Raw genomic sequence first — 18424 nt, 5'->3', positions numbered from 1 at the left:
CTGTGTAAACAATGGACTTGTTATTAGCCAGTTTAATTTGGACAGTAGAGGATTTTTTTTTCTGGGTTGGGACAGGAGTGAAAATCCACTCCTGTGTCATGCTCATGTCCTCCTGCTCCTTAACATCCTGGATCATGGTGTTGCACCTGAGGGGCAGATCGCACTCCCAGCTAACAAGATATAACACATAAGACTCCAGCAGGACGAAGGGAGAAGGACTCTGTGTTTACACTGATGATGCTTCATATTCAAACACAGTCACAGCTGATGGTGTTTCCCAGATTGTGAGATGTTGACCATATTATCATAACTGCTGTTTAGATTCAACCTGACACAAATTCTCAAAGTACACTACAGAATTTTTTCCTCAGCCTACACATGTAAATGTATATATGCATGTATTTGGTTTTCGATTTTTATCCTGTTCTGAATTTAATTACGTTTCTGTATAAATGTTGTATTTTGTGTATAGTATGAAGGACCAACAAGTCTACTTTCATTGTACAACCCTGTGTTGTATAATAATATATGTCTTGCATCCTCGAACACTTCACTGGTGACTGTAGCTGGCCACGTTTGACCTTTCTGTAGCCATGTCGCTGGTAGTGTGAACATACAGTCAGTCATATTGCACCACTGGTACAGGCGATGTAATGTAAAAAGCTGCTTCCTGGCTCTCATTCTGTGCTGCTTGCAACGATATTTTATTTTAATCTCTACGACCATCTGGAGACCCTCAGGAATTATTTCACGACCCCCTCGGGGTTCTAGACCCCCAGGTTGAGAACCACTGCTCTAGACTTTGCTCATTTCAACACAGCCGACCAATCTTCTAAACTCTGCAGGCATTTCCAGCAAGCAGCTGCACATGATAACTAACCGGGAAAAAGGAGCATCGCAGATGACTGAATGTCATTTGCAGAGACTGCTCGCTGAGTGAGAGCGCAACAGACCACAAGAGAGGAGGGGGGGGGGGGGCTGATTGAAGGTCTTAATGTTACATTTTAGCAGCAATTTGAAGATGTTTTCACCCCCGAGGAGTGTCACTCAGGGAAAAGCCTTCCAGCGGAGACCATCTCTACATCTGGGACTTGCAAATCACAGAGGCAAGATGACTTTATATATCCCTGTATGAAGCCTAAATTGTCCCTTCCCTCTCCATCTCTTGTCTTTTTTCCCTTTAAAGAGTCCCAGAACAGCCAGTTTTTTTTTCTTTCTCCTCTCCCGGGTTCTCCCCCATGATGACTGCTATAATTAAAGAGACTGGTCATGGAGGAGGAAGGAGGGGGGCTTCTACGGCTGTTCTCCAACTCATTACCAGATGTCTTGAGGTCACCCCAGTTTATACACACACCTACGCGTACATCGAAGAGTTTTGCATTGTTGTTGAGTGAGAAGACGCGAAAAAAGAACCCAGATACATTCATGTGGACTGATGCTTAGTGTTGATAGTGCGTTTGTCATTCATTTAAAGTGAACACGGAGAGGAACAAAAAAAAAAACCTAAGAAAAAAACAAATAACACTGTGCTGACGATTTTTCACAACCCTGTCTAAACATGGTTCAACACAGATGACAAAACTTCAAGTAAAACACAAGGCCATCGATTTCTCTGTCAGGATAAAAACATGATCTATGCTTTCTTTGGCATATCCATCCAATACCTCAGACAGGAAACTCATATTATATCTAAGAATGTGTCAGTGGTTCAGCTCCTGTTGCTCGACAGGTAAAATGAACGCCTGTGTCTGACTTTATCAGAAGGAAACATACGCCTGGTTTCCTCCCGCCTGTCAGAGAACATAATTTTAACAAATTATGAGAATGTTCCTCAGCATAATCTGATGAGGAAATATGCGGAGCCCTGTCATGTGTTTGTCATGTAAACACATTCTTACCTCTGTTTTGGGCTCAAGTGTTTCCCAACAACCATGTTGTGCCCTCTATAATGTCAAGAATTGCTCATGCAAGGATATAATATTGCTAAATATTTGTAACTTTGCTGATATAAACACAAACATTCACTTGTTTGAAAATGAAATGAAACTAAACTTAAAAGTACCAGTAATTCTTTATAATTCTATTTGTAGGTCCACCCTTCTTTGTTAACATGGAGGGTTTGGATTTTAATGTTAAAAATGTCCTGCTCAGACTTGAGATATGCACATATCATTTGATATTCACACAAATATTCCGTTGTGAGAACACACAGGAACTTTTTTTTTTCTCCAGTTCAAGTCCTGTGAATGAATCTCCAGTTTCGTTTGACCCGCGGTCAGAGTCTGCACGAACTCAGGCCGATTGCCTCAGACCCTGATGTGACCCCTGCTCACAAAGCCCATGGAAGTATGCCAAGCCAGCGGCAGACCCCAACCTGAAGTCGCTCCAGACCAGCATAGCGCCTGGTGATTGTCCGTTCTGCTCCAAGAGGAGAGCAGCCTCTTGTCTTTCGGCCCATCCGGCATCGAAACCGTCTTCGTTGCAGATTCATGTGATGCCGAACGCTGTGAGTAACATTCTGGTAAGGCAGTGTTCCACGCTGCACCACATGAAAGGATCAAGTGACAAAAATCCTCAGTAACAGTGAAACTAGAAGCAGGGGCTGTGGAGGGAGGGGGGCAGCAAATAGTTGAGGAATCCAGCAGATGGATCCAAACATTCACTGCACTGACGTGAGCCAAGACCAGCAAAGCTCCCCATCTCCTCCGCCTCAGGACTGTTTCCGGAAGGTGAAAATATCCCGGGTTTTAGAACCTTTCTTGCCCTCCAGTGGAGGCGTGGGAGTGGGGTTTGGTGAGGGCGAGGGCGTGGACGATGGGGAGGGTGAGGACGGCTGAGGGGTGGAGGTGCCTCCATAGGGGCAGCTCTGTGAGTCTGGATGTTCACCAGAACACTCCACCGTGGGGATGTAGCGGCTGTCCCACATCCCCGGGCCACACAGTTTACAGAGATCATGTAGGCTGCATGGAATTCTGGGCAAGAGGCGGAACTGGTAGAGGAGGCTGCGAGCCTGGAAGAGCAGGACAAAAAGTGATTTGGTTTGATTTATTTGTTCAAACATATACAAAAAAATCCAATCTGATGCATACATCAACAGATAAAATGTGATGTAGAGGAGCAAAAAACCCTCAGAAGGGCTGAATCTGGACACCCTGCAGGGCATAAATCCATTAGAAAGGAGAAGAAATTGAATGAATAGGAAAGAAAAAGAAAAAAACAGAGAAACACGTCAAAGGATAAGATTGCACACACTAGCAGACCTTCACATATACAGGTACAGTTTTCCTTACTGTATATTTTTCTGATGTAGGCTGAGACTTAACTAATGTCTGTGGAGGAGATCACACAGAAAGATGTTTTTAAAAGTGTCTGTGTGATCAGCTCTCAGTATTCTTGTAGCTTTATAACTGAGTCTCTGTGGTTTGAAGTTTAGTTTTCTCCTGCACTGGTGTTTGTACTTCCAGGTATCTGCTTTATTTTGCTGTTTCATCAAGAAAACCCAACATTTTGCTGCTTCATAATAAAAACTTCTAAAGAATAAAATAAAGGCACTCAACTAAAGACGAGTAGTCATTAGAAGATACATGTGTTTCCATCACTGACAATCAGAGTTGGAGCTGATTAATACCTGTGACTACTGCAGAGTCATTTGACCCAGACTGAATGCCGATTGGACCCTTTCCCACTGAAGACAAAGCCAGATGTTTTGAGTGGAATGATCATGAAATTGATTACTGAAAGAATACAAATTATGAAAATATGAAGGAGGAGACCTGTGCAAAGCACAATATGCTGTTAAAGCAGTTCGTAGCCAGTTGACTTGATAAACAGTGATGATGGCAGACTGACTAAATAATGGCTGAGATGAACGAGTTTCATGTACACAGTTGACGATTCTTAATGCTCATTTCTGGAGACAAAAAATAGAAATAACCTTCGTGGGATGAACACTCACCCAAACAGGGTTGCAGATATATATATATATATATATATATATGGATAAACCATAGAATAGTATAGAAGACTGGTGACCTCAGTGGATTTTTCTCAGAATTCCAGCACTTTTTTGAATTTTGGTTGTACAGTACTAATCCGCTGTTTTCAAGCTAAAGACTCGTCTACACAGAAATGCATTTTTTTTAAATCAAAAATTGTATCATAATTTTTATTTGTAGCGTGGTCAAAATTCCTGACCGGACATGAAAAAGAACATAATATGTTTTCTTAATATTAAGAAATAATTAGTTACAATAAAAACTACTCACTTATCATAACTGAGTTCTTGATTAAGAACTTTAGCTATTTTAGAGGGGTCCTTATGAGATTAAAAGACAGTTGTGTCATCCACAAATAATACAGATTGTTAGACACATCACATAAATCATTAATAAAAAATTAACAATAATAATGGCCCAAGGACCAAACCTTGAGGTGGAAAATATGTTACAGATATTAAACATAGTGGATTAAAATATTGAAATAAAGCAATACCCTGAACTCCCAGCTAAAATAAAAAAAAAAAAAATGTCAAGGTCAGCAATGTGGCATGTTACCTAAAGCTAAAAAAGCCGCCGTGCATGCTATGGATGCAAAATCTCGGGTAAACAACAAAAGGAGTTACGCCAGCTGCATGCTAACATGAACTCACTGCCTGTGGTTGCAGCAGCACTAACACAGCATCCATAAACATGAGGACGCAGGCACACACTCAGTAGCAGGGATGCAGATCATAAATCCTCTGCATGGAATGCCAGCATCCCATTTAGCACCTCAAGGCCTCTGTGGGCAGGTTACAGTATATCAGAGCTGCTCTGCTGCAGCGTTGGGCAGGGCTGCTCAATGCAAACACAACATTAGTTTGACGTCAGTGGAATTCTGCCATCTTTGCTCATAAACCACTGACTATTCAGATATTCAGAGACTGATAGATACTCCTGTAGCTATTATTTATCAAGTGCTTGAATTTAATAAAGCGCCTTATCATAACATTCACATACATTACCCTGAATAGGCTCAACTCACTCGTATTTAAGATCCTGCTGCCACATAAAAAGGGACATTACCTTGTTGGCAGCACTGTGCAAGAAGTTTTGTATTTTTTCCTGATAACGACTGATTCGTGCCAAACCTTGCGAGCGCTCACCGGTTAAGAGTGTAAAGCAATCCACTGCCATAAACAGTCTCTGTACTGTCACAACATCTAAGTCTAAAAGAGTAAATTGTAATGATACACACGCACAAAACATTTTATGCATTTGACAGTTAATTTTGATGTTACGTTATTAATTTTTAGACATCCTTTCTGAACAAAATTCAATAATTTTAAGGCCTTATTTTAAGAACATCAATTTCAATGCTTTTGTAATACTTTCACAACCCCGCCACATGCCATATAGGCAAGAAAACCCAGAGCATTTACTGTAATACCTTGCGTAGCACCAGTTCTCCATTCATGTGCATGGAGAGGTTGCTGAAGTGGAGCAACATTTGGTCAGTGGCCAGCTGCTGTTCTGTCACATCTTCCCCGTAGAGGACGATGATGGCAACACACAGGAATAGGTGGAAGTAGTCCGTCTATGAAAAGAAGGAAAGATGGTTAGTGAGACGGTCAAAACTGGAAGAAAAATGTGCAAATGTCTGCAAATTATCAGTTTTTTTAAAATCCCAAAATCAAATGACACCATGATCTCTGCATAGAGTCATGCCTTTGCTGCAGGGAAGGTTACCACAGAACAAGGAAAGACAAAGAACAGATATGCACAGAATGCAAATTTACACTGGAATCTAGTTCAGGGAAGCAAATCAAGAGGGTAGTAGTAATATAACAATATACTGAATATCGCAGTAACATCCATACTGGACTGTGACAGTATCCACTGTTATACTGAATAGTTGTTTATTTTATAAAAAGACCGCTACCTAATGCTGCATTGTTTTTGTTTTCCAATTGTACATGCATAATTCAAACAATTCATTCATTGCAAAAGACAATTCATGCATTTTTTTTTTTTTGCATATGCTCATGTCACTGCTGGCTACTTCTGTTTCAGCGTTTTAAGTTAAAAGAAAAAACTGATTTTTTACAAACAAAAAAAATGCTTAAGACTACACATCAGATGTATTATTTCATAAAAGGACATTTTTCAGGTTGTAATTTTTCTTAGTTTTCTTTTAATATTGTGATAAATATCTTATCATGGACTTTTACGTATCGTTACGTGCCCAGGGTGCAGTATTTGAAAATTTATGTTTATAGATGGAAATTGAATTAAGGGGTTAGTTTGAAAAAAGAAAGACTTTCTACAGTGTTTTTGTGCGTACATGGGAAGTAATGTTATTTATCATATCATAAGTGTCCATTAGTTTAAACATTTCAAAAATACTTTACTGATCTGCAGGGAGAAGTTTGTCATGTTACAGATGTTCCCAGTCAAGAATAGAACAATATATGAGCAGAGAGAAATTTGACAAAAATATAGATAGAAGTATTAAAAATATGTGCATTCTACTGCAATATATAACAAATAATGTAACAATATTAAAACAGAAATACATAGATGTAAAAATATGTCGCTTATTCTTCAATATGTAACAGCAATATATAAATATATATCTGTGTATATACATATAAAATAAAAATTAAAAAAGGAAACGTAACGTTATGTACTCAAATGAGTATCAAGATACACTGGAAACCAGTGCTAATAATAATGTTGTATGTATTGTGCATTATTGCACAACATTATTGTCATGTCTCTCTTTTCACAGAAAAATCAGATATCAATCAGAAACACTTTATTCTGGTCCATCTGCTGTACACAGACATTCAACTGTCTAAACCGAGGTTGCACTCTGCTATCTCCTCTATCAGCACCTGCAGCTGAAGATCTGAAGATCGAGCAGGGAGTCTGAACAGATGGCATGAAGCCGAAAACACTGATGTTTGACTCTGCATCAGCGGGAGGAGGTGTGAAGCTGTGTATCATGGCAGTGAGCACAACATAGATACAAGTTTACTGGACCTTGATACAAGACGGAGGGGGAACTGATACTAAAACTGACTACAGTTTCTCACCTGCTTCAGTTTCCATCCTTTAGACAGTCTGCAATATACTACACTGCATATATACACTATATACTGTATATACTGCAGTTTTCAATTTGCATTTGTAAAGGTTTTATTCTTTTAGGAAATATTGTAATTTATCAATTTAAAGTGAACTATATCAAAATGTGGGATTTTATATGTTGAATCTTTACTGAAAGAATCTCTAATCCCTGTTAAATTAAACCCCTCCAAAAGCTTGAAGTAATGTGACATTTTAAAGGGAATTTAGGAGGATTACAATAGCTTGTGGTGACAGGATTTAAAAGAATAACATGGAATTTTATTGCTGACAATGTTAACTGAAAACAAAAAAATCCAAAATTTGATGCTGTAGTGAGACCGTCAAACGCCTCCGTGCGCTCATTTATGCAAAGTTTGTCTTACAATCTTGAGTATGCAAAGGAGCTGTTTGAACTTTGGCCTGACCTGGTAGTGTGCCCAGCAGGCCTCCCACATACGCAGAGCCTCCGTGTCGGGGAACTCTCGTTTGAAGCAGAGCAGGATCCAGCGGTGGCAGAAGAGCAGCTGGAGGCCGTCCTCCCCCAGCCGGGTGAGGTGCTGGTGGAAGCGGGGCAACATGAGACGCAGCAGCTCCCGCAGGTACATCTGGAGGCCGTTCAGAGAGGGTGCACACTGTTTTACTAACACAATCAGACATTTCCTAGAGATTTTTTAGAATCCGTAAGCTGAAATTATGCTTCTTTTGGCTGCATATAAGCAAATGTATGGAGGTGTCATTTACAGCAGCTTCATGTTTAGGACATCACAATGTAAAGAAAACACAGAAAACATAAGGAAACTGAAATCTATTCCCCCCTAGTGAAAGTGTAGCAACTGTTAAGAATGAAAGAAAGGATTGTTAAAAGAATATTTTCTTATACTCTGCTAGAAAAGCACTTCTGGCAATACTAATGTGCTGAAATGTGCTCCCAAACTCTACACTCTTAAATTCTACAAGAAAAAAGTAGAGAGAGAGCTTCCCAACAGGATGTCAGAGCTCGACACAGTCCACTCTATGCAGTGTTGAAATTTGGGAAGTGTGCGTGATGTTTCTCTGCATAGGTTCACAAAAACATACAGGGTTTTTGCTGAAAAAGGGAACTAGCTGGTCTGATGTGCTGTCCAATGACGTGTTCATAGTTGCTCCAAACAGCCACAATTGAAGGTGGGGTGAAAAGCTGGCTAACAGAAGCCCTTTTCACGTATGCACTCCGACGTCTGCCCTGAGAATCAGGTCATGAAAAAGTCATATTGCGATTTTTTTTACGTAAATTGTGACATGCAATACTATAACAATGACAAGTTTTGCACCAAAATTTTCATTTTTACTTCATTTTCTAAGATTTGGATATTGCACTTGGCCATATTGAGATTTCAATAACATTCTGATTAACTGTGCAGCCCCAGTTTTCATACCACAGATGATGAAGAAAGGCATTGAAACATGAGCTCAAAAAATGCTACTGATTGGCAGATAGGCTGCATGAAAACGAAACGATCGATAACAGAGCTGTGAGCTATAAACAGGCGAGCAGAGTGGAAACAAAGCAGCTGCACGGCATGCAAGGCTATCAACACGCCCACCTTTGTGCTCTGGTGACTGAACTGCTCAATTCACACATATGGCTCACCCGTACTTTGGACTTGAGAGCTGGCAGGGTTAAGTCTGGGGCACCGGATGCAGACATTTACATTTACTCTTTAAATATTTTGTCAACTAAAATGTGCGTCATACCCTACATCTACAGCTCGGTACCTTTTCCTCTAGATTTTGCCGGTGGTTAGTCCTGAGACTCCCTCACCTAGTTGTGGATGCCAAATCCAAAAGAAAAGTCTCAGTGTGGACCAGTGTGGTGGAATTAGTAGCATCTGAGCCTACTAATGGTAGGAAAAGTAGTAGCAGCACTGTAAGCCTACAGTGGCCACAAAACTCAGCAAGCAACAAGCAAAATGTGAAAGGTCCTATAGAGCCAGTGTTTGGTTTATCTGTTCTAGGCTACTAGAAACATGGCTATGTATTATGGCGGCCTCCGTGGAACAGGACCCATGCCCTCTGTAGATATACAGTAAGCAGCTCATTCTAAGGTAACAAAAACACAATTCTAATTTTCAGGTGATTATACACTAATGAAAACACACTTATGAATAATATATTTCATTATAGCGTCATCTCAATAAATCTCTGTAATTCTGACACACTGGACCTTTAATATCTGCACCTCCAGGCTGATTCTTTTCTCTCGTTTTGACCAAAAATGGCTCTTTTAAAAGTAAAGCTTGCAGACCCTGCTATAGGCTATATAGAGACATGTACACGTGCTGATACTGTATATAATTATCTACTTCATGTTTATCCATTCAAAACTACGCCTTTATTTTGAAATTCCCCTGGCACGTCTGTGTTACAAATGTCTGGAAGGGTCTAGACAAAAAAAATGTCAAGTCATAATTTAGTTGTTTTCATTAATGCAGCTGAATGTGTTAAATGGACATCTGATATCGTCTGATATGATTGCAGGTCCATGAATGGAATTAATTTAAATCGTACTGTGGTGGCCTTTGTGATATCAGAAAATGGTGTATCATTGTTTAAAGAATCTATATAATATTTTATCACCATGAAACCTGTAATCTACACCCCTAATGCTGACCACATTCAGAGAGTTTACTAGCATTACATGTACAACACAACATACAGATCACAGTAGGTCTGCAAATGCACAAAACACAGTATAGCGAAATATTTTATTTCTTTATGATTCAAACAACATGCTAGCATCACTATAAAATACCAACTAAAGTGTAAGATAATGTGGAAGATGGTTAAGTTACCACCAGGCAAACAAACCGTTTACAATATTGTTTTAAGTCTGATAGATTATTTTGTGCTGATGCTGCTGACTGACAATATTTTTATACATGTTCAGTATCTTTAAATGTGACCACAAGAAGAATTTAAGAGAGTTTTTCAGAAGACTGTATCTTGGTCTGGAATTCATGCCTGCTCTGCAATTTTCTTTATACTTTGCAACCTCTGGCCTAACTCAAGCACACAACCACACACACACACACACACACACAGAAACATCTTACCAGTTGCCTCTCCATGTCTTCATCACGTGGCGAGCTAATGAAGATGGTGTTCTCCATGAGGCCAACGAAGCACCAGAAGGTGTCGCTTTCATCCTGGATCTCAGTGAGCAGGGGGGCCACCAGGTCAGACATGCCCTGGCAGTAGCCCATGTCTGGATTAAACACCGCATAGTTGAGCAGAATCCGCCTGGGGAGAGAACAGCCACGGACATCTTGGTGCTTTTGCAACAACTCAGCAGAAAACTGAACATCTAATACAAATTAGCAACAAACATTTCACTCTTTAGATTTTTTTTTTTCAGTCTCTAATATAGAAATGCTCACGACCCTGCAGCCCGGCCAAACCACTGAAATGTATGGTCCCACCCAAACACTCTGAATGATCCAACATGTGTTTCAGCATTGCTGCTAAGTCCCAGAAAAACATGGCAAGCCCTGCTTTAGCTGTTGCTATGCCAACTCCTCTGGTAACCAGGGAGCTAATTAATGATCTTTCTTGTTTTTCCCCCCCTTTTTTTTTGTATATGGATACTACTTTGAAGTAAACTTCCCTGGCAGTCCTCATGCATTAGTAAGAACTACACAAACAAAGGGAAAACCTTGAGGATGTTTTTATTGTTATTAGTGCAACATTTTAAACTGTAAAAATGGATGTCATTTGCAAAAACTAAGAGGAGGAGGCAGACTTTGCAGTGGCTTTATGTTCGGAAAATTCAAGATAACCAGAATTACTGCGTTGCGGTCGTACGCCACTGCCTACCAATCAAGTCTTGTTAGTCCAGATGTCCGGAATCATATAATATATGTAGTGAAGACTTTGAGGAAATTTAATAAAATGTGTTAAGTGCATTTTTATCACTATATTGACATGTGTGATTCCAGCGAATCATTTCCTGTGAGAAACATTCTGTCTTCACTTAGAGACTGTTTTTTATTTTTTTTTACGGAGGAGTGCAGAGGACTGTTAGAGAGCTATAGAGATATAAAATGTCACCACCACCATCATTTTTAGATATTTGTATGACATTGTGTCATAATGTGCATATGAATTCTTGACTGATGGCCAGCATTGTGTTTTGTTCACAGCTCACAGTGGCCTTGATGAGGGTTTTCTCTATCCAACTCAACCACTTTGTTGAAATTTCTGAAAAATTGCAAAAGCTTTTTTTTTTCAATACCTTTGTACTGGCTTTCTCATATTAGTGAAAATTAAGATTGTATAAAATTGGTCTCATGTAGCTATTGTTATTGCTAATGTGTAAGAATAAATAAATATTTGGACAGAAAATAATTGCAAATATTGCATTTTCTCAATAGCTTGTGATGCAGTGACTCCAAATCAATACCAAACTATCACTATATCACTATACTGCACAAATAAGACACACCATTTTAGCACTTTCTCTTTATTATGTATACATCTATATGACATACAATGATAAGACCCTTTTGTCACTGTATCCATAAATAAATAAATGAATAAATAATTAATTAATTAATTAATTAAATACTAGAGCCAGGAGAAAGAAATGTTAAGAAAAATATTGCACATATCTGCAAGTGAGTGTTTTTTTAATGTTGATTCTTGTGCCAAAATTAACAATGTCATTTGTTTATCTTTTTTTTTTTTGCTCAATCTTGATATAAATTTTTATTTTGTCTGACAAATTGTCCAGGGAAACTCCATGCTGACAAACTTTGCTGACCTCTGACCACCATTTGAAGAAATTCCCTACAGGTGTTTCTGAGATATTCACATATTCACAATAATGGGACGGACCGCCACCTTGAAAACATAATGCCTCTGGCCACAGCTGTCGCCAGCGCACAGGCATACACACGAGAAGAAGTATCTTGAATGACCCAGGCAAAGTTATCTGTAACTTATCAGTAGAAAAGATGCGAGGCATCTGAGGAAGCATGTAATGAGTGCTCTGCATGTGGACATGTGCAGCGCTGGTATCATCCCCAGACACAGCAGAAGACATAATACCTAGACAAATAGCAGGAGCCTCGCTGAGAGTCACTAAACTAATATGCTATTTAAATCCTCCTGCTCCTCGTTTAGAAAGCCATTAGCTCTGAGTATGCATCAAAAGTGCTCAGACGGCTTAGTCAGAGTCAATAAAGCATGAAACTCATTTGCGGCTCCCCCAGGGTTCAGAATATGAAATGAATAGGTACGCCTGTGCGTCGGGCTGAGGAATGGGCATGATAAGGATGGATTGGAGAGAAGGTGACAGAAGGAGAGGGCGAAAGAGACAGAGACAGAGATCTAGAGTGGGGAGGGGGATGAAGAAGAGTGGTCTGACCTCATGATCTCCACATTAGGGTTGTTCTCTCCTCTGAAGAAGTGGTTGCTGCGGTCGGTCCTCACCACATCTTTGTCCACTGTGAACTGGACCTTTCTCCAGAACTCACTGTGCTCCTCCGGGCTCATGGACAGTCTGAAAAATAAAAATAAAAAGTAGCAGGATGCACAACTTGATTAATATATCAGGTGCACAGTCATAATGGGGTTCAAAAACAAAACAAAACACCAGCACTCACTGATAAATAGTTCTAAGCCATCATCAGACTGACGCTCACTTGTGTTTTTTGCTCATAATAAACAGGAAAATTATTTAGTGTCTGTATTTTGTATACTGTCAGTCTGAAAAATATGCACAAACACCAGGTGGGAATGGAAAAGTTAGACACACGCAAAAGAAAAACCGACACAAGCGTACTGCCACAACACAAGAAAAAGCGTGGCAGCAAATAACATACTCTTTCCAACGTTATAACAAATATTTTCATGTTGTTACAGCATACAAAAGAATCACATTATAACAAGAAACTTCTTTGTGATAACATGCTTTAAGAATATACAATTTAACTCGTTATAACAATATGTTATCAGTTTTCACATAAAACTTTTTGCTTTATAACAAGAAACTTTTGTTGTAACAATATATTATTTATCTTGTTATAAGGTGAAGCAATTCATGTTATAAAAAAAATATATAACTTATCACGTATCCACATCACATATGGATACCTACTAAAAAAAACTCAATCATTTAGCACAAAATATTAAATAAAAATTATTTTACTGATTTAAAAATTGTGCTGCAGACACAGAAATATAGACTGTAAAATACTGCAATCGAAGAAGCAGAATAAAGTATTTTAAAAAAGCTGTGAAAAACTGATATAACATGAAAAGTTTCTGTTATACCATGATAAGTTTATATGTTACAGTAATAGTCTTTTTACGTTATAATGTGATACTGATCCGTTTTTCTTTTTGTGGCGTGCAGCAATACACTGCTGTAGAAACCCGCTGCAAGATTAGTTTCAAAAGTTGTGACAGATTAACAAGACAGAAACTTAAGAAAGTTTTTACTGCACAATCTCTAAGGAAATTAAGGTAATTAGGATGAAAAAAATAAAGCTGCATCAAATAATCTTTACCTCAAATGTTACTCTGGTGTAAAACACTAATGGTTATCTGCAAATGAGCTTAAAAATGTGGGGGTGGGCAAGCAGTGGACTGAAGGGGTATTTCACCAGTAAGCACTCCATTGAGGGTAATACCACAACCATAAAACCCCCATCTATCCTTCCAAATGTTGGGGACTATATTAGCAATGTACTCTGTGTATGGCACTAATGTACTCAAGTCCTAACAAGCAGAGGGGATTTAATTAACACTGTTTGTTTTCCATGTGGCCCCACCAGGAATAATGAGCGCACACCTGATGCAACGCCACGCAACTGTTTAGTTTCAGTGCTGACTGTTTGTGTTGTTGGAGCCACCTTTCTATCTTTCTTTCTGTCTCCTGAGAATGCTACTCTGGAGGTCAGTACATGTTTTCAGCACTTTAATTTCTGAGGCTGGTCTGGTTAAGCAAGAATATAGCTGTGTTTACATAGGAATATTAAATAGGAACATCACTCTACCACTGCCCTGCACTAATAGCTTATCTGTATTCATTTAAATATATGTATATATATTTAAATCTGAAGTGTGGGACATCGGTGGCATCCATCATAAACAGGTAAATCTCTCTGTATTTCACAGTAAGCCAGAGTTTTAAAATCCAATGTCTGTGTAAAACTACAGCTGGTGGAGTTTTCTGCTGGTGGCAAAAAACTACGAATGTTGCCTTGATACTTGGGCCCTGAATTAACATTGCTGCTAAAATTTTCATTTTTAATTTTTACACTGATGTTCATTAACATGCCTTGCTCCTATCAAATAAACAAATAAATGAATTAAAATAAATGCCATACATACATGTCAAAGGCGTTTGTGTAAATACTCTCACTGCCAGAATTGGGTGGGTGGGGGGTTCTGCACTGTTTAATGTTTGTTCTTATAGGGCCAAGTATATAGCATGGACCAATGCCACATACCACAGCATTTACAGACTAAGCTAATGTGCAAGGTCAGACCATATATGGACCTTTAAAACACACAAATCTCAACAAGGAAATACACACAAAACAGAAGGGAACAAGTGCAAATAATGATCCAGAAAGCATCAGAGTCATGAATCTGATTTATTACTTCCTAACTAAATAATAAAAAAATGAGAAGATGCACAGTCTAAACTAAACTAATCCTGAAACAATTAAACAATTAGTCAATCAACAACAACAAAAAAAAGAATCAGCAACTATTTTGATATCTGATGAATCTTTTAAAACATGCTCTGGCTCCAGCTTCTCAAGACTTTTCTGTTTATGGTCTGTTTTATTTATTTGACTGCTGAATATCTTTGGATTTTTTTTTTTCTGTTTTGGACAGAACAACATCTGAAGGTGGAAACTGTGAATCAGTTTACTGAATATCTGAAAAAATACACAGTAATGAAAATATTTGTTAGTTGCAGCCCTGGTCTGAACAGAGGGAAATGAACTTCCTCTTCCCTTCCACAGATCTAAACCAAAAATAAAGGTTGTTTGAATTTTTGTCACTGCCACACCTAAAAATGTAAGCACTTCCTCTTAAAACCAGCCACAGGGGACATTTACTTATATTAAACATGCAGCGTGCCAATTACCTGAAAAAACAGCTTTTTAAATGCTTATTTACGCTTATTTAGGCAAAAACAAGATGACCTCATCTAAATCCTGCCATTTCTGTTATTTCATATCATTTTCTCCACAATGACAAAATCCTAATTGTTCATTCTTTTCCTATGCATCTAAAGTAGTCCTGACACCAGTTCGTCAAAAATCTATTTGTTACAGCTGCATTCACTTGCAGCTGCTTAGTTATCCCAGCTAAGGGAAGGAGGATACACGGTCAGGAGACGAGGAACAAAACCACAGACATGTATCCTTGCTCCTAATGATCAACTAGTGGCCCTGAAGGCTGCTCCAGTCAAGTGGTCTTTAAAGGAATCTAGAGTCAGAACAAGGGCTCTAATTACCTGACTTCGATAAGATCTTCTGATGTACTCAAAATGTTAATAGGCCATACGGATGAAACCTGTCCAATTATCATATTCATTATAGACGGAGCAGCAGAATGTGTGAAAATATGTGCACACTCAACCTTTTGGTTGGGGTAAACACAAATAAAGAGCAAGGGATGTGCTTGTGTGCTAGTGTGCATGCGTTTTTTTTTTTTCTTCCCTCTGATGAGAGAGTATTATCTGATAAGCGCTGACATGTTTTTTCTCCAGAGACTTTTTATTTCACACCCGGCACCTCCCCTTAACACTTTTCCTGATTGTGCCTATTGATTGCTCAGCGCCTGCAACGAGAAGCCACATCAGACTCACATATGGTTTAATGTCTGACTGACGGAGCGTTTGTCAGTCGATACCGCAGCCATGTGACAGTTTATCTGTCGTTTTGCAGTGTCGAGAATACTAACGTGTCTCTATCGGCTGTTTTTATATTAATTTATTTCCCTGTGAAATAAACCCTCAAATAATTTTATTTTTGTAACCAGAAGTCAGAAAATCTTACCATATTTTCTACATAACAAACACACATATCCATTTCGGTTACACTTAATCTGAAGGGGTGTGCATAAGACTGCCAATTATTATTATTTCAGCCATTTTTTATGCAAAGTTGACATTGTTTGAGATTTCTTCGTTATGACAACTTGACATTAATCAAGACAACTAAACCAGCCAATGCCTTTCTTATGACACTGTGCCATTATCCAAGACAGCATACTCTTTCGACATCTTTGTTATAACAACTTGAATCAAGATAACATAATCTGTCAGTGTGTTTGTTATGACAACTTGGCATTAAACAAGAGAATATAACATATCAGTGTCTTTATGACACCGTGACATTCACCAAGACAACATAACCTGTCAATGTCCTTGTTACGACAGCTTGAAATTCTTCAGCTTAAATCAACTGTTTGGCTTTATGTTATACTGGTACATTATGAACTTATAAATAAATAATAAAGATAATAATAAAGAATAAAGATGTCATTAAGTGTTATTAAACTGCCAGATGTTTTTGTAACAGTGTCATGAATAATGTCCTGCTTGTCAAGTAAAGCGACACCATTCGAGGGTACAGTACCAAGTTGAGTAAGCTGTAATTAAAACTTTATGGCATGTTTATGACAAGTCCAAAATGTACAAAATCAGTTGAGGTTAAGGAAAATATTCTTGACACACTAATATATTCTCACAACAACAATGTAATAATGTAATATTAACACATAAAGCTAAACCTTTTTTTAAATGTCATGTTGTCATAACAAAGACATTATTGGCTTGATTAATGTCATGACAAATACATCTTTAACGATGTCAATTTTGCATTAGAGATGGCATAACTGACTGAATGACACTTAATAACAACAGTAATAAACATTCATAATGACTCCTCAATAGTCATGACAGGTGTCATAACATGGTCATGACAGTCTTGAGCACATTAAGACATATTTTGTTTGCCTTGATCCCTACCTCCTCTGCTGGATGTCATGATAATGGGTGCGTTTTTGCAGCCTCCAGGCCTCCCTCTCCTGAGAAGTGGAGTCATAGCTGTAGTAGTGCAGCAGGAAGGGCCACACCTCACCACGGATGGACGGGTCGATACCACCGAAGAAGATGGCCTGGCAGAGAGTGAACAAACACAGTTAGCACAAAGGGCAAACAGGGGGCACCATAGTGAGGGGTCGCTTCCAGTGGATGAGGACAAACTCTATGCAAACAAGACAGGACAAGACAGTAGATGACATGACACGGTCTACACTCAACTATCCTCTTACTGAGGTACAGCCAGTGATGGAAAGAGTACTGAAAATCTGTTAGTACTGTTACACTGTTGATACATTACTTAACAAATAAAACAACTGGTGCATTATGAAATAGGACTTGTGTGTAGGCTTTAGTGGCATCTAGTGAGTGAGTGAGTTTAGAAATTGCAAACACCTCATCTCACTCCTCTTCCAGCATTTGGTTTGTCATTTCTAGGCTACTGTAGAAGCATGACGTTGCAACATGGCGACCTAAATGGAAAAGTACTTCCACGGAAGAGGACCTGCGCCCTCTGCAGATATAAACGGCTCATTCTAACGTAACAAAAACACAGCGATTCTTATTTTCAGGTGATTATAAACAAATGAAAACATACTTATGAATATTATATTCCATCCCTGCCAATAAACAACTGCAAAGTTTACTTACTTCTCTTCAAACAAGAGTGAAACTACAGACTTGAAAAAACATGAGTAGAATACTTGAATACAGTAACGTGAGTAGTTGTAATTAGTTACTTCCACCCCAGGCTACAGCAGATGTGTTATTTCAAAAGTGTTGCAAAATGCTGCAAAACTGAAACTTCTGAAAAACACAAATAAACCCCACATAATGTGCATATACAGCAAAAACAGTGCTCTTCTGTTCCTGCATTTGTGTGTTTATGGCGGAAACGTCTTGGTCACAGTCTAACTGCCACTGAGTCATTTCAGTAAGATGGTAAAACATTTAACTGAGTCAAACCAAGACAACTCAGATGACTCACAGGAGGACAATGGCCAAGTCAAACCCACTCATTAGACACTAGGGTGCTGATTAAAACTGAAAGTTATACCCGGTGGGGATGACTTTCGAAATGACTTTCGGTGTGTGTGATTCAGAAGAAAAACACAAGAATATGTGACTGCATGAGCAGCAGCTGGACTGTACGAGCAGCAGCTGTAGACATATTGATGATCCCACAGGATTGTAAAAACATGCACAAACA

At 38.8% G+C, this 18424-nt stretch overlaps 1 protein-coding gene across 1 annotated transcript in view; it reads right to left on the bottom strand.

Annotated features, from left to right (window-relative positions):
* Positions 1 to 1985: 1985 nt before the first annotated feature.
* tbc1d16 (TBC1 domain family, member 16) overlaps positions 1986 to 18424 on the bottom strand; it is a 38357-nt gene continuing 21918 nt past the window's right edge. The window contains exons 8-13 of the mRNA XM_084745103.1: positions 17143 to 17291; positions 12514 to 12648; positions 10202 to 10388; positions 7535 to 7714; positions 5428 to 5574; positions 1986 to 3010 (exon numbers count right to left, since the gene is read on the bottom strand). Of these exons, the coding sequence (XP_084601229.1) occupies positions 2711 to 3010; positions 5428 to 5574; positions 7535 to 7714; positions 10202 to 10388; positions 12514 to 12648; positions 17143 to 17291 (1098 nt within the window). The 3' untranslated portion in view covers positions 1986 to 2710. The remainder of the gene's footprint in view (positions 3011 to 5427; positions 5575 to 7534; positions 7715 to 10201; positions 10389 to 12513; positions 12649 to 17142; positions 17292 to 18424) is intronic.

This window comes from Lutjanus erythropterus, chromosome 19, assembly GCF_056507025.1.
Source record: "Lutjanus erythropterus isolate fLutEry1 chromosome 19, fLutEry1.hap2, whole genome shotgun sequence".
Lineage (NCBI taxonomy): Eukaryota > Metazoa > Chordata > Actinopteri > Lutjaniformes > Lutjanidae > Lutjanus > Lutjanus erythropterus.
The sequence above is the reverse complement of the archived record's forward strand: the minus strand, read 5'-3'. Positions and strand labels throughout refer to the sequence as shown.